Raw genomic sequence first — 14574 nt, forward strand, 5'->3', positions numbered from 1 at the left:
TAGATTAAATAGAGTATGAGAAGGAGACGATAAAAAGGTTACAGAATGGATGACAGAGAGCGAGAAAGAGAGCTCTATTCCAAAACACTAGATTTAAGGCTAGACTTCAAAAGTATATAATAGCTAAAAACATATTCTTCAAACAGGGTCATACTTTCATCCAAGGATTCAATTTCACTTTGGTCCTTTACATACATAATTCAACATAAGCCAATAAGACACAATATAACACAATAACATTGGCGGGTCTATTCAGGCACTCTGGTAATGTTGTCTCCTTAACCCCCACAGAGAGCTTGTGTCTTGCGCAGACATTAAGCCCTAAGTGGGTACTTGGCGAAGCACAAACTAGTTACCTAAGACTTGATTCAATTGGACCAGGAGGGCTGCCAAGTTGGTGCCTCTCATTCTTCTCTCCACCCTTCTCTTAATCAAGAAGTACGTAATTTGGACTCCCGTTGACAGGGAGGGAGGGCATATGCTTCTGCAGATAACACTGGTGACTCTTGGTATTAGTGATCACTTAACCCCCACAGAGAGCTTGTGTTACTGCATAAGCTATGAATTGATTATTAACTCATCATTAACTAATCATATACAAAATATATATACTGTATTTATCAGAAATGAACTAATGCAAGTTCATGTATAACATACAAAAATATGTATACATATTTTAAGAATACATAAAAAACTACAGGTTATGACCCTTTTTCTGTTTACAAAATAGTGTCATCATTTGAAAATGTGTTATAATTTGTAGATTAGTTATAGTATACTAGTAAAAAGCTAGTCTACACTATTCATCATGTACTGCTATTTTCAACCAATCCCTTCCCCCTCAGGACTGCCCCCACTCGTTTCAAGTCCAGTATTATCCTTCCCATTGCCAAACAGCAGAAGGTGACCAGCCTCAATGACTGGCACCCCATAGCCCTCACTCCTATATCCACAGCAAGTGCTTTGAGGAACTGGCTAAAGCACTAATGCTTTAAAGTGCCCTATGCTTCAACCCCGCCCTGGATCCCCTGCAGTTCACATATCGTGCCAATAGGAGTACAGAGGACGCCCACACCCACGTCCTTCACGCCGCTCTCTCCCACCTGAAGGGGAGGAACACCTAATGTATGTGAGATTACAGGCAGCTCTACATTCATCAGTGAACTCGTCAGTAAACTGCGGGACCAAGGACTGAATGCAGCTCTGTGTGACTGGATCCTGGACTTTCTGACGGGCCGCCCCCAGGTGGTGAGAGCGGGCGACTGCACCTCCTCTCCATTGACTCTCAGCACGGGAGCGCCACAGGGCTGTGTTCTCCACCCACTCCGGTATTCCCTTCCCTCTACACCCGCGACTGTGTGCCGTCATAAACTTCAAAAAGTTTGCAGATGACACAAAGTGGTGGGGTTGATCACCGGTGACGATGAGGCGGCGTGTAGAGGAAGTGACCAACTTGGAGCAGTGGTGCGAGGACAACCGCTTCTCACTGACTGTCTCCAAGACCAAGGAGGTCATTGTGGACTACAGGGAGGGGAGGAACCCTCAACAGCCTGTTCACCTATTGCCATCAGGGAAGAGGTGCAGCATCCTCAAAACAGGCACGAGCAGACTGAGGAACAGCGTCCTCCCCCAGGCTATAAGTTTGCTAAAATTGGCTAAAGTAACTCACCTGCAGTAACTATTGGTGTATTATTGCCTTGCTAGATTTTAACTTGTTTTTAATCGTAACTTTTATTTGTTGTTTATTTATGCTGTTTCATTTGAGTGATATATCTAGATATCTAGATATCTAGATATATATATTCCCTTTTAATCAGTTAAACCCTAGTATATACAGTACTACAACTGGGGTCCCCCAGGGGTTTATACTCGGCTCCCACATTTTTCCCCGATACACCAAATCTCTTTGCCAAAACTATCCGTCACAAACTCACGATGCATTATGAGCTTGTAGATCTGCAATTTCCTTTTATTACATGCCCAGAGTAGGCATGCTAGGGTTCGTGTGGTTGAAGAGAAGAGTTTGGTCAGTCCATCCAAGGAAACATAGAAACACATACCTCCCACAGACTCAGCATATGACACCAAACTCACTGTACCAACCAGCTCTACTGACGTCTGAGTCTTGGGAAGGTAATCAGCCTAAATATAACTCCCTATTAAGACAAATGCTGCAGATGTAATAATGTGCGTCATACCATAAAAGTATCTGACTGAATGCATTGTTACTTCTCCCCAGATGCAGCTTACTGTACATTAAGGAATCATGTCGCAAGCTGCACACAAAGTCACCGTCAGGAAGGTAATTATGACGTAACGGTGTAATAAGACAAAGAGCCTCAATTATTGACAAATAAATGTGTTTGTGTTTTGCATGTGGGTGAGTTTTAACAAGCAGTATAAAAGCAATGCATTTTGTCACATTTTTGGGACAACAGAAGTTGTTTGCACATAAATACAAAGTCCCTAAGGGACATACAGCCGTGAAACCGTGACGTGAGTAGATTGTAGGCTGATAACAAAGCTAGCACTCCAAGGTACAGTAAGTCTGGCCGTGCTTTTGTTTACATGCATGTGTGGGCTTGTCATTTGAGAAGGCTTTACATTGCCCTTGCGTCAGCTTCCCCCTCCCGCTTGTCCCATTTTCATCATCATTATGTTTCCCTGCTGATGAAAATACACCTCACAGACACAAAAATATCCTTTGATGCTGTGCCAGCGTGGCACTCAAGGCTCAGTCAGGGTCCTTCAGGCAATCGATCAGACAACAAAAGCAGAGGAGACACAATGTAAACTTAATTTCTTCAGGCCACAGCGAAAAGGTCATAGCCCATGGCAGAGAGATACAGTTAACAATGGGGGAACGGGAGATAAAGAGGAAACAGGCTGCCTGCTTCTGATTCAGCGCCTTCTGTAAATGTCATTCTCTGCTTGAATTTGAGAAACCCAGATGCTCTTGAGACAAAAAGCGAGAAGGGTCTGAGAATGAGACTCGTCTTTGGTTTGTTTGAACTAGCTTTGGGCTAGTTGAAACTAGCGAGATGTTCACTCTTTCTTGAAATAGGACATTTCTCTGCCTCAGCTCTCCCCTTGTCTGTTTTCATAAATGAAATAAATACATACATAATAAAAAAGACAAAACACAAAAGGTAAATGTTGAAATTGCAAAATATACTATCCAGGCCATTGTTCTTTTTTTCTGTGTTACTGCATCTTCAAATGCCCAGGGCATGTTCACAAACGACTGAGACAAATGACGTGCATGCATCTCAATGTCACCACTTCGTTGGCAGATCTGCAGATCTGAGACATGAGATTTCTAATGAATCCCTGATTAATTCTGCTATGTAAACAGCATAGTCAGATTTATCTTATTGGGTTTGAAACCTATGTATACCATCTAGGGGCGGCAGTGGCTCAGGGGTAGAGTGGCCGGATGGGAACCGTGAGGTTCCCAGTTCGATCCCGAGCTCCCCCAGAGTTGGTGTGGAAGTGTCCTTGAGCACGACACTGAACCCCTATTTGCTCCCGATGAGCAGGTTGGTGCCTTGCATGGTTTCCTCCGCCATCGGTGTGTGAATGTATAGCACAATCTATGTAAAGCGCTTTGGATAAAAGCACTATATAAATGCACCATTTAACATCTAAACATTTTCACAGAGCAATCCCTTTAACCTGTTCATTAAAAGTCCCCGCTAATGACACCACATTACTGAGATTATATCCCAGAAAGCTTGTCAAAAGATAAGATGTTTATTATCACTGATTGACAATAAACTTAAGTATTAAGTCCCCACTAATGACACCACATTACTGAGATTATATTTAAGAAAGCTTGTCAAAAGATTAGATGTTTATTGTCACTGTATGGAACATACAACGAAATTTTGCAGCAAAGAAATACAGATAGAGCAACATTGCCATAAACTGTTAGTCCGTCATAGTCAAATCATCATAGTCTGTCATCCATAGTACATACAATAAATCTTAAGAAAAAAATCTTGAAATATTAAAATAAGGGGAGACCATGGGGAACCATTCACTAGGTACAATATTGAACTTGCCCAATAGCCCATATTGCAATTGGCATCATAAACAAAGAACAGAGTTTGTGTGTGTGTGTGTGTGTGTGTGTGTGTGTGTGTGTGTGTGTGTGTGTGTGTGTGTGTGTGTGTGTGTGTGTGTGTGTGTGTGTGTGTGTGGCTATGAGTTCATCCATGCTGTCAGTTCTGGGAAGAAGCTGTTGTTTGCCCTCATGTGATAAAGTGAGTGTTATATTTTTGTTGTTTTGCTATAAACCCACTTTAGCCAGATAATGTATTTTGGAAGAGCTGAGAGTATGTGTCTCAGGTGTCAGTTTAACCACGAAGGCTCATATGGGATGATGACCAATTACCAATTACAAACACACTATGATATGATGGTATCAGGGGTCTTCAACAGGGGTTCCGTGACCCCTAGGGGGTCCTCAGAGTTACTACTGGGGGGTCACCAAATCTTTGTGTGATGTTTTTTACATTACCACTTGAACCCTAGCATCCCTATTCTTAGGAGAACTATAGCCAAAAATAGCAGATCTACAAGCTCCCAACGCGCCGCGAGGCGTTCTGAGCTTGTAGATCGTCTATTTTCGGCAAAGAGGTTTGGTGTAGACTAAGAACCGAGTGAAATGTCTTGACGGTTTAAGTGGTTAAATGTCTGAAAATACACATCAACATGAATCCAACATACACTGAAAGCTATCTATGAAAAAGTGCCCTAAAGTGTAATCTGCAACACAATGTTATACAATATGTAGTATGGGGGTCCCTCCTTCATCTCTTTCTCAGCTAGGGGGTCCTTGGCCTGAAAAACATTGAAGACCCCTGGCCTAGATGATAGATAAGATACTGGGTAGTCACATTTGATATAGTAAACTCTAGTCCACATGTAGAATCTAGAGCAAAAGTGAAGCCCTTGACCTTTCCTCAGGCATACTCACATTGAGCCAAGGAGGTATAATGCCTTTATTGTTGGGGATATAACGTTTTCAAAACATAAGACTGTGTTCCATAAAAGGACTATGGCCTGATTTATACTTAGTTGTGCACTGGAGTCGTGCATCCAAAATATCAGATATACAGTACAAGCTCACAACACATGGCGCTGCTGTGTGTTGTGAGCTTGTAGATCTGCTAATTTTGACGAGTGACACCATGCGTTTCAATGAATTGGAGAATACAAATTCATTCAGAAGAATTATTATGCTGATTATTATCATTCAAATAATATAAAGTCTGCACACTGTATAATAAAATTATGCTCCCACTGTTTATTGCAGGCCAAAAAAGGTCAGGTGTAATAACAAAAGATGTTCTTTTCTTCTTGATTTAAAAATGCATTAGTGTACTAATTGATATTCGATTTTATGTCACAAAAAAAGAGAAAGCAGGTTAGCGCAAGTCTAGCCAGGCAAACAGAGAGAGAGAGATGAAAAGAGTTAGACAGAGACCAAGGAGAAATGGTAGAACGATTATAAGAGCTCTGATGAGAAAACTCTCATGATGTCCAGACCGTGAGTCATGAGACAAACCGACAGAGGAAGAAAGAGAGAGGGCGAGCACAATTAGATCCAATAACTGCATCAATGGTTATTATACCTTCATCATCATCTTTATAGTAATTGGCAGGTGGCGGCCCCAATCTAAAATGAGAGCCTGAAGAGGTTGGGGCTAATTAACGTCAATTTTTTTTTGATCACTAGTGGTTAGAAGTATGTACAGAAGCCACCCCCCGCCACACACTCACACACAAATTAATACAAACATGGCATTAAACACAACAGTAACACACGGTACATTATTCTCCCCTTCTGCTGCCCCAAATACAGTTTAGCAGCAGGGAATGACGTCATCAGCATCCGACATGGCGACTTGGTTTTATATTAGCGGCTGCTGGAGGCTGACCGACAGCTTCCGGAGCTTGTTACAAAGCAACTGAGAATTTTAGGAGCCAAACTTTGCTGTCCACAGCCCAAGTGAGTCACCACCAAAGTAAACGCACACAAAAAGGAGCACACATGCCGACACGCACAGCGTCAAAGACACTGCACTCTCTGACATCACATAAGCCTGCGGTCATTTTAAATTATTCATATGGGGGAAATATTTTTGACAAAGTCATTTCTACAGTAGATTGAGAGCAATGCACATAATGAGTGCATTATTATAAGTGACTAAGATGTTAGTCACTCCAAAAGGGTAACACTTGCTATGCATCCCATGTCTATGATGCATTATAAACATACTTATAATGTATTATAATCTTCTTATAACACTGTATACTTAAAGTTATAAGAACTCATTAATGCTCATAATGCTTTATAACAATAATCATAACACATTGAAAAAGGATTCTATAATGACTTATATGGTCAATTATCATAATTGTCTCTATAATCTGTTAAAGCAACAAATGACCACTTATAGTGACTTATAATGACAGTGATTACAGTGCATTATAACATGATTATAATGTCTTACAACTATATGAGAATTAACATGGGATGCATAGAAAGTGTCATTACAAAATGGTTTATAGTGTGTGTGTGTGTGTGTGTGTGTGTGTGTGTGTGTGTGTGTGTGTGTGTGTGTGTGTGTGTGTGTGTGTGTGTGTGTGTGTGTGTGTGTGTGTGTGTGTGTGTGTGTGTGTGTGTGTGTGTGTACGTGTACGTCCTTGTTCACAGGCTGTGTTCAACTTGGCGCGAAAAGTTAAAAGGTCAGGGAAGTTGAAGACTTACATTGTACAGTACATCATGATCTATGCCCACACACACTGGCAGCACAAACACATACACGTGCACGCACACACACACACACACACGTGCACATTTGGCGGCAAGAACATTCCTTTCCTTCCTGTGTTTTCGTTGCACAGGGAACAGTGCGTTCAGCGCACATCCTGATTATGCAAAAAGCATAGAGACGTGGCATGACTTTTATTATTACTACTTTTATAATTATGATTGTTGAATTGTTCCACTGTTCACTTGTTTTGGTGCAGGGCTGCAACTAACGATTATGTTCATAACCCAGCTGTCCATTATTTGTTTGATTATTCAATGCAATTAATTTAGACCATAAAATCACTGTAATATAAGGTAATAAAGTACACAATTATGGCAAATTCTCATCACAAATTATCTGACACCAAACAGGCATCATAAAATTGCAAGCATTATGAAGCTGTCCTATACAGTATTATCATTTACCAACTCTTTTTTGTTTTGTTTTTGTCAAAGTTGCTCTTTAATTAATTACGCAGCACAAGAAATCCTTAAGGTTGTGTGCATGCCTAGCTGTTTGAAGACGAACTTGGAACAATGGCTATGCCTATGCCGCATATAGTGCTAATTCAGTATACGTTGGACAAGTAAAGTAGACGAATAGGGGCTTCTGCTACATCTACCGCTTTATCTAGCACTTACCACATTCCAGAAGAGGGGGTTGAAGATGATAGCGATAACAGCAACCCAAAATCTTGAGTCAGAGACATCAATGTGTCTCAAAGCCTCCTGCAGCACAGACATGTCCACCTGAGTGTTGGAAGAAGAGACAGAAGTGGTGAATTAAGACAATGTAACTTAGTGCAGTCTAGATGAGTAAACTGTAGACCAGTGTAGTTAAGTCTACGGCTGTACAATATATATATTCTTCCAGACCAAATTATAGTTTTAATTTACCATTATTTGAATGGTCAATTTAATTTAGAATGACCAGATACAGTATTTAGGTTGTATTTAGTATTTAGCAAGGAGATATAAAAACACTCAACCAAAACTAAATGAAACAACAACAAAAAACGTTGTCAAGAGAAATGTGTGTTAAATACAGTAAATAAAGTGTAGTGGTAATAAGATCAACATCTATGGACCAAATATTCAATCACTGGCTCCTCCTGGCTTTGCATCAAAGTGGCGTTTGTGCTGCGTTTTCCGCTTGTGTGTCCGGTGTGTGTGTGTGTGTGTGTGTGTGTGTGTGTGTGTGTGTGTGTGTGTGTGTGTGTGTGTGTGTGTGTGTGTGTGTGTGTGTGTGTGTGTGTGTGTGTGTGTGTGTGTGTGTGTGTGTGTGTGTGTGTGTGTGTGTGTGTGTAACATACTACAATATACACACACTATACTGTACATTATGCACACATACAACTTCATAAAAGAGTCGCCTCCAGAGTTATTGGCAACTAAATTACCTAAATAACACATATGAACACAAATCTTGTGCAACATACAACTGGCAATGACATGCACTGTACAACTTTTCAAAGTGGAGCACATTTTTGAAATCTAAATGAATTACCGATGACAGATATGGTTTTAATTAGCTAAGCCTTATAAGGACGTCAGACTTCACTGAGCTCTCTTTGCTCCTCCTGTGATCTTGAACACACAGCTATTACTACTAGTAAATTATGCTCTGACAATGTCACTAACATACACACACAGACCAGATCAGCTACAGGAGTTGATTTGGGTTCTCCTACCCATGCCACCTTTACTGCTCATAGTGAAATGATAGAACGATTACCAGAGCTCTCACGAGAAAACTCTCATGATGTCAAGACAGAGAGTCACAGACAATCGCATTATCATCTTCATAATAAGTGGCAGGTGGTGGCCTCAATCTAACATGAGAGCCTGAAGAGGTAGGGGCTAATTAATGCCAAACAATGAGATCATTAGTGGTTAGGAGTATGGACAGAAGCCCCCCCCCCGGAAAGTTCAAGATGAAGTCAGGAGGAGCCGAAGATCGAACCGAGGACCTTCCGGTTCCCAAACGGCCGATCTACCTTCTGAGCCACTGTCGGCTCCACCTTCCTACAATGAAGGAGGTTGATTAGAACGTGACAAGGGGCAATGTGACCGGCTTCGGATGCTGTCAATGCACTGAATGGGACATCATCACGTTTAATCATTATTACTTATGACTATTAATTGGTCCAAGTAGGTGAGATACTGACCTACCGGACGGTGCTCAGTGGGTGTTTTGTCGTTATTCTGTGGGTTGATGAAAGTCTGTGCCGATCCGTAAATAACTCGGACGGCGCTGAGTCGGCTCAAGCGAACTTCGCAACGCTCGGCGCGGCAACTCGCTCGGTGGTGCCTCTCGTGGCTCAAGTTCGCTTGAGACGGCAAGCCTCCGACACGGTCCAAAAGTATACTTTATACAAAACACCTACCGAGCCCCGTTGGTAGGTCAGTATCTCTTGAGTAGACCAATCAATAGTCTGATTAAACGTGGGTAGGTCAGTATCTCACCTACTTAGACCAATCAAGTCAAGTCAAGTCAAGTCAAGTTTATTTGTATAGCACATTTAAAAACAACATCAGCTGACCCAAAGTGCTTTCCAAACAAAGAACGGATAGACCTTAGTCTATTTACAAAGCAGAGTAAAAGGCATAAAGAGACAAAGTGCAGTAGAGACAATAACAAAACCAAATCAATAGTCTGATTAAACGTGATAATGTCCCATTCAGTGCACTGATAGCATCCGAAATGGGTGGCAATGTCATGAATTGTGGTTTGCGGGAGGCAAATCATGTGGGCGGAACTTTATATATTATATTTTCCTTTTGTTTCCCAGGCCAAGGCAACCCATCACCCTCGTGTCCGCAATTATACAGAGATGTACAAAAATACAAACACGTGCACAAGGCATGAGCTACCTACATAACGTTTCACACACATGGGCTACAGACACACACACACACACACACACACACACACACACACATACGCATGTCTCTCCCATAGTGCACCAATCTAATTGTTATCATGTGCATCAGCAATGTTTATTTTCTCACCACCATTCGCCACTCGCCTACTGTACTTGAGGCTAAAACCAGGTTCCAGGTTCAATGGATGTATGCCATGGACTATTAAATGTGAACGTCTGCTAAATGACTGTAATGTAATGTAATGTAATGAACAAAAGACACCTGATACCCAATGTGTAAGTCACGTGTCAATGACTCTCAATGGAAAATGTATAATTGAAGATAAGACCATTTAGATAATATAATCATGGTAATGTATGCAGATAAGAATGTTGTAGGCTACATGCAGACACTGCACTGCCTGTTAGTTAACCTCCAAATATCTATTATCTACCCGGGGGCCTTCTCAGCTTTCCTACTGTACTAGGCTAGCTGTCTCAATATGTAGTCCTACAAACAATAGGACTACTATTGAGACAGCTAGTACAGTAGGAAAACTGAGAAGGCCCCCGGGACAATGTACAGTGAACTGCCCAATACCAAACAACATGTAAAACACAGCACATCACATGATCACAGAAGCAGCTCACTGGACAAGATGTCCCTGTCATTTCTCAGACATACAGTAACAGTAGAGTGTAAACAAAACTACAAACATGCTGTCAATAGAGCTATTATAGCAATCAAACAAACAAATATACACAGGTGATGCTGATAAAAGAACTGTCTCCTTGAAAACATTTAGCAATGATTTAGGAAGGGAAATCATACATTTTGCTAAGTTTGTCAGTAGCCTAGATGAGAAAAAAAAAGCCAATTCCTGAAACTCCTGTTTAGGAACTTAATTTTATGAAATGAAATAATTATAATTCCAAAGGTTTGTGAATCTAATCAATGGGAAATATAAAACCCCATAGCCCAAAGGAACGACCAGTGGCAACCCGCCGTCATTGGCTAATTGGTACTACAATTAGTAGATTGATCCACTATAGTTTTGTTCTTGGTGACTTGTTAAGCCAAGCAGAGTTTCACATTTCTGCAAGGACCTAAAAGACAAAAGTTATCTAAAAAAACACTCTATAAAACAGCTATGAGGCGTTTATTATTCCAATTTACATTAATTGTCTCCACAAAACTTCTGATCATCAAATAATATATTGCAAAACATAAATGACTACATTAAACTTTGTTGTAGTCATATATGTTTTGCAATGTATTATCAAACCTTGCTGTAGTCATATGTGTTTTGCAATATTTTATCAAACGCTTCGATAATACAATGAATTGATTGTTTTATTTAAGCTGCCTGTCAATCGTCATCAACGGTTGCCTAGAGACGACCAACTTACGATAGCCGCCTTCTGTTGGTTCCTCTGTTGTGTCATGTGATCAATGTTGCCAGATTTTGAGAGAGAAATAAGCAAAAAGCAACTAGGTCTATGAAAACAAACAAGCCCAAAAGAAGCGAGGCCACATGAGCGTCGGATATTAGAAAATAGACGAACTACAACAAGCTCACAACGCCTCGCATCGCTTGTAGATCTGCTATTTTCGTAATAAATCTTGAAAGAAAAGTGAACCATTTTGAATATTTAAAAAAAGCATATTTAACAACGCAAATCTGGTACAGGGGTCACAAAATATTCTCAAATGGGGGGGGGGGGGGGGGGGTCCGTGGACAAATATTCATTTGGGTCTAATAGAGACACATGGGTTTGAGAACCACTGATTTAAACATCATTACACAACAAGGCCCAAATAAGCAACAACAAGAGACAAGCCCAAATAAGCAACTACACTTCAGGAAAAAACTAACAAGCCCAAAAAAACCGCAACCACCAACATTTACAAGCGACTTTACAGAAAAACAAGCCCAAAGTCGCTTATAATAAGCAGACATGGCAACACTGTATGTGATACTGATAGTTACAGAGCACCCTGCTGCCTTCCTTTAGTTTCTGCAGAATGTGCACACTCACAGCACGCACAGTAGTACCTTGCTGTAGTCCACGTTGTTCAACCCTCCACAACAATCCAACACGGGGTTGTTATTATTATTCACGGTGGCGGTGGCAGCGTTGCTCTCTGGCATGTACTGAATGAATGGACGGACACCTGACTATTGAGGGTCCTTTATCTAAGCGTGTGGGAGAGATACTGGAAATTGCACAACAAAGGGATAATGTTTACACTAATGGAGGTTTCTATCGAGCACAGTTGCTCACCTCGCATGACAGATAGTACTGTAATGACCCATGACCATACTAGATGCTTTATGGGTAATGTAGTTCAAAGTTCGTTTTTTAATGGCTTTTCTTTTTGGGAATGAAGTGAAGGACAGGCCAGATCTCGGGAATAGCCTAATGCTAGTTCGGAGTTCCCCTTAAAGTAACGGCGATGAATACAACTTTTGTAAAGTTGTATTTCAGTGCAAGAGACAGCATTTTCCACTTGCAGTTACGTACATTTGTCAGTCTTTGGATATTTTCCCCCTTAGGCCACAGCGACACCTACAGGTAGAAATACAGCAGTCAGTCAGCAAGTGGATTCATGTGAGGAGGGAGTCATGTATGTAAATGTAGAAAATGTTCTGTATGTATATTATCCAGTGGTGGAAAGTAACTAAGTGCATTTACTCAAGTACTGTTCTTAAGTTCACTTTCAAGACACTTTTGCTTTACTTGAATATTTCCCTTTCTCAATACTTTCTACATCTACTCCTCTACATTTCAGGGCCAAATATTGTACCTTTTACTCCACTACATTTATTTGACAGCTTTAGTATAGTTACTTTGCATATTAAGATTATTAATAATTGGACAACGTATTCATCAAAAATAGGCTAATCATGATGCGTTGTGAGCTTGTACATCTGCTACTTTCGAATAGCCAAAGTATAAAATAGGGCTCAACCGGTTCATGATCAATACATTTATATTTATATTGTCCAAGAACATGATATATATATATTATTGAAATGGGCATTGTACCTAATGAGTATTTTTGCTTTTGCCAGCTTAAATAGACTATATTTTGATGCTAATACTTGTGTTTTTTTTTGTTTTGTTTTATTTAACCTTTATTTAACCAGTAAAAACACGTTGAGACACAGTCTCTTTTTCAAAAAAGCATTGCTACGTTCACTCCAAAAAGTCAAAATCTTAGTTCTTTCACCAGTTCTTTTTGTGTGTATATCACATTTGGATGGAAGTGAGAGTGGGGAAAGGGGGGGGGGACAGTGCTATTACCTATTCCTAGTGTGTTACCGCTCTCTCTTTATGTATCCTTGTTTCTCATATTGACGCAGACAGAAGAAGAAGTCATGCGTATGACCGCACGTGGCAAATGCATAAGTGCTTTGGAGACTGATTAAGTCAGTGAGTGAGTGAACAAGTGAATACTGTGTGTGTGTGTGTGTGTGTGTGTGTGTGTGTGTGTGTGTGTGTGTGTGTGTGTGTGTGTGTGTGTGTGTGTGTGTGTGTGTGTAATGCTGTCTTGAGTGCGGGCTGATTACAGCGACAGACTGTTCTCTTCCACCTACCTGCTACTCTACTTTACCTCCTCCTCTCTCATCTCATCTCCTCTCCCCATACCTCCACCCGACCATGTGTGGTAGTGACAGGAGTCTGTGCAGAGCTGACCACACACACACACACACACACACACACACACACAGAAACAGACACAGTTCAGACTGGATCCGACCCGGAGCCACCATTAGGTCCCTACTTAGCACCACCTTACCAACACTAAGTGCTTCTCTGCTGTTCTTTCTCCACTTTACATTCCTTCACTCATATTCTCCACCTTTTCGCACTCTGCCCATATGTCCCTATTTCCTAGCTTCACTCTCTACTTTCCGTCCTATTCTTCAACACTTCTCTCCCCCCCTCTTTCCTTCGCCGCCTCCTCTTCTACTCTCCTTCTCCTCCTTCTTAACATCCTCCATGCATAGCCACTCTCCCCTCCCTCCTTTCCTTACGCTTGTCTTTCTCTTTTCTACTCACCTGCAACTCTATTCTTCTATGGTGAGTGAGCGTTATGTCCATTGCCCACTGATGGGATAAAAGCTAATTAAGCCGTGTGACAACATTGAAGTTTGCATAATACCTAACTTCTTGCTATACAGTACCTTCGAGGACCACCTCCTGGCCTGTCAAAGACAATGATGCACAAAGGAAATTAATTTAATTCAATGTATTCTCAAACCTTTTCATTTCAGGGACCTCCAAATTAATACGTATTTGGCCGCGGACGGCGGACGCCCATCTGAAAATATATGTGCTAGGGACCCCCATACAAGATTTGTGTAAATTGTGTAATCAGCAAATGTGTATAGAGTTAAAATGGTTAAACTGCTGTATTAACTAATTTAGCTGGGGACCCCCTGGAACCAGGACCCCACTTTGAAGACCACTGAATTATAGGCTACACAGACCTGAATCTTTTCCTCTCATGCCCATATAGAGTGGAGTACAAGAGCACAGATCTGAAATGCGGCTACATTACTACATGCAGACAACATGCAGTCTTTAAGTTTATAGATCCTAGTCAGGCACATGTTTTCTCAATTTGCAGTGAACATACACACATTCACACAATTGGAAATTGTGTAAGGCCTGTTAGCTAAATATTGGTTCTTATTCAACACACACACACACACACACACACACACACACACACACACACACACACACACACACACACACACACACACACACACACAATCACATTGTCACTTGCATCATCCTGGTAAACATACACAGCAGGGAGTGTTTGCTTTTCCGTGGATTAAGCGGGAGGACCACGTGTGTTTGTGTTTTGAT

At 41.1% G+C, this 14574-nt stretch overlaps 1 protein-coding gene across 2 annotated transcripts in view; it reads right to left on the reverse strand.

Annotated features, from left to right (window-relative positions):
- Positions 1-11971, reverse strand: part of pemt (phosphatidylethanolamine N-methyltransferase) — an 84171-nt gene extending 72200 nt beyond the window's left edge. Inside the window, exons 1-2 of one of the 2 annotated variants that reach the window (XM_080456182.1) lie at positions 11745-11971; positions 7466-7573 (exon numbers count right to left, since the gene is read on the reverse strand). In XM_080456182.1, coding sequence (XP_080312308.1) covers positions 7466-7573; positions 11745-11840 — 204 coding nt within the window. In that variant the 5' untranslated portion in view covers positions 11841-11971. Of the gene's footprint in view, positions 1-7465; positions 7574-11097; positions 11152-11744 lie in introns of those variants that run through there. The other variant, XM_080456183.1, reaches the window with a different exon arrangement.
- Between the last annotated feature and the right edge of the window lie 2603 nt (positions 11972-14574).

The sequence above is a fragment of the Gymnoscopelus braueri genome (genome assembly GCF_963280865.1).
Source record: "Gymnoscopelus braueri genome assembly, chromosome: 17".
NCBI lineage: Eukaryota > Metazoa > Chordata > Actinopteri > Myctophiformes > Myctophidae > Gymnoscopelus > Gymnoscopelus braueri.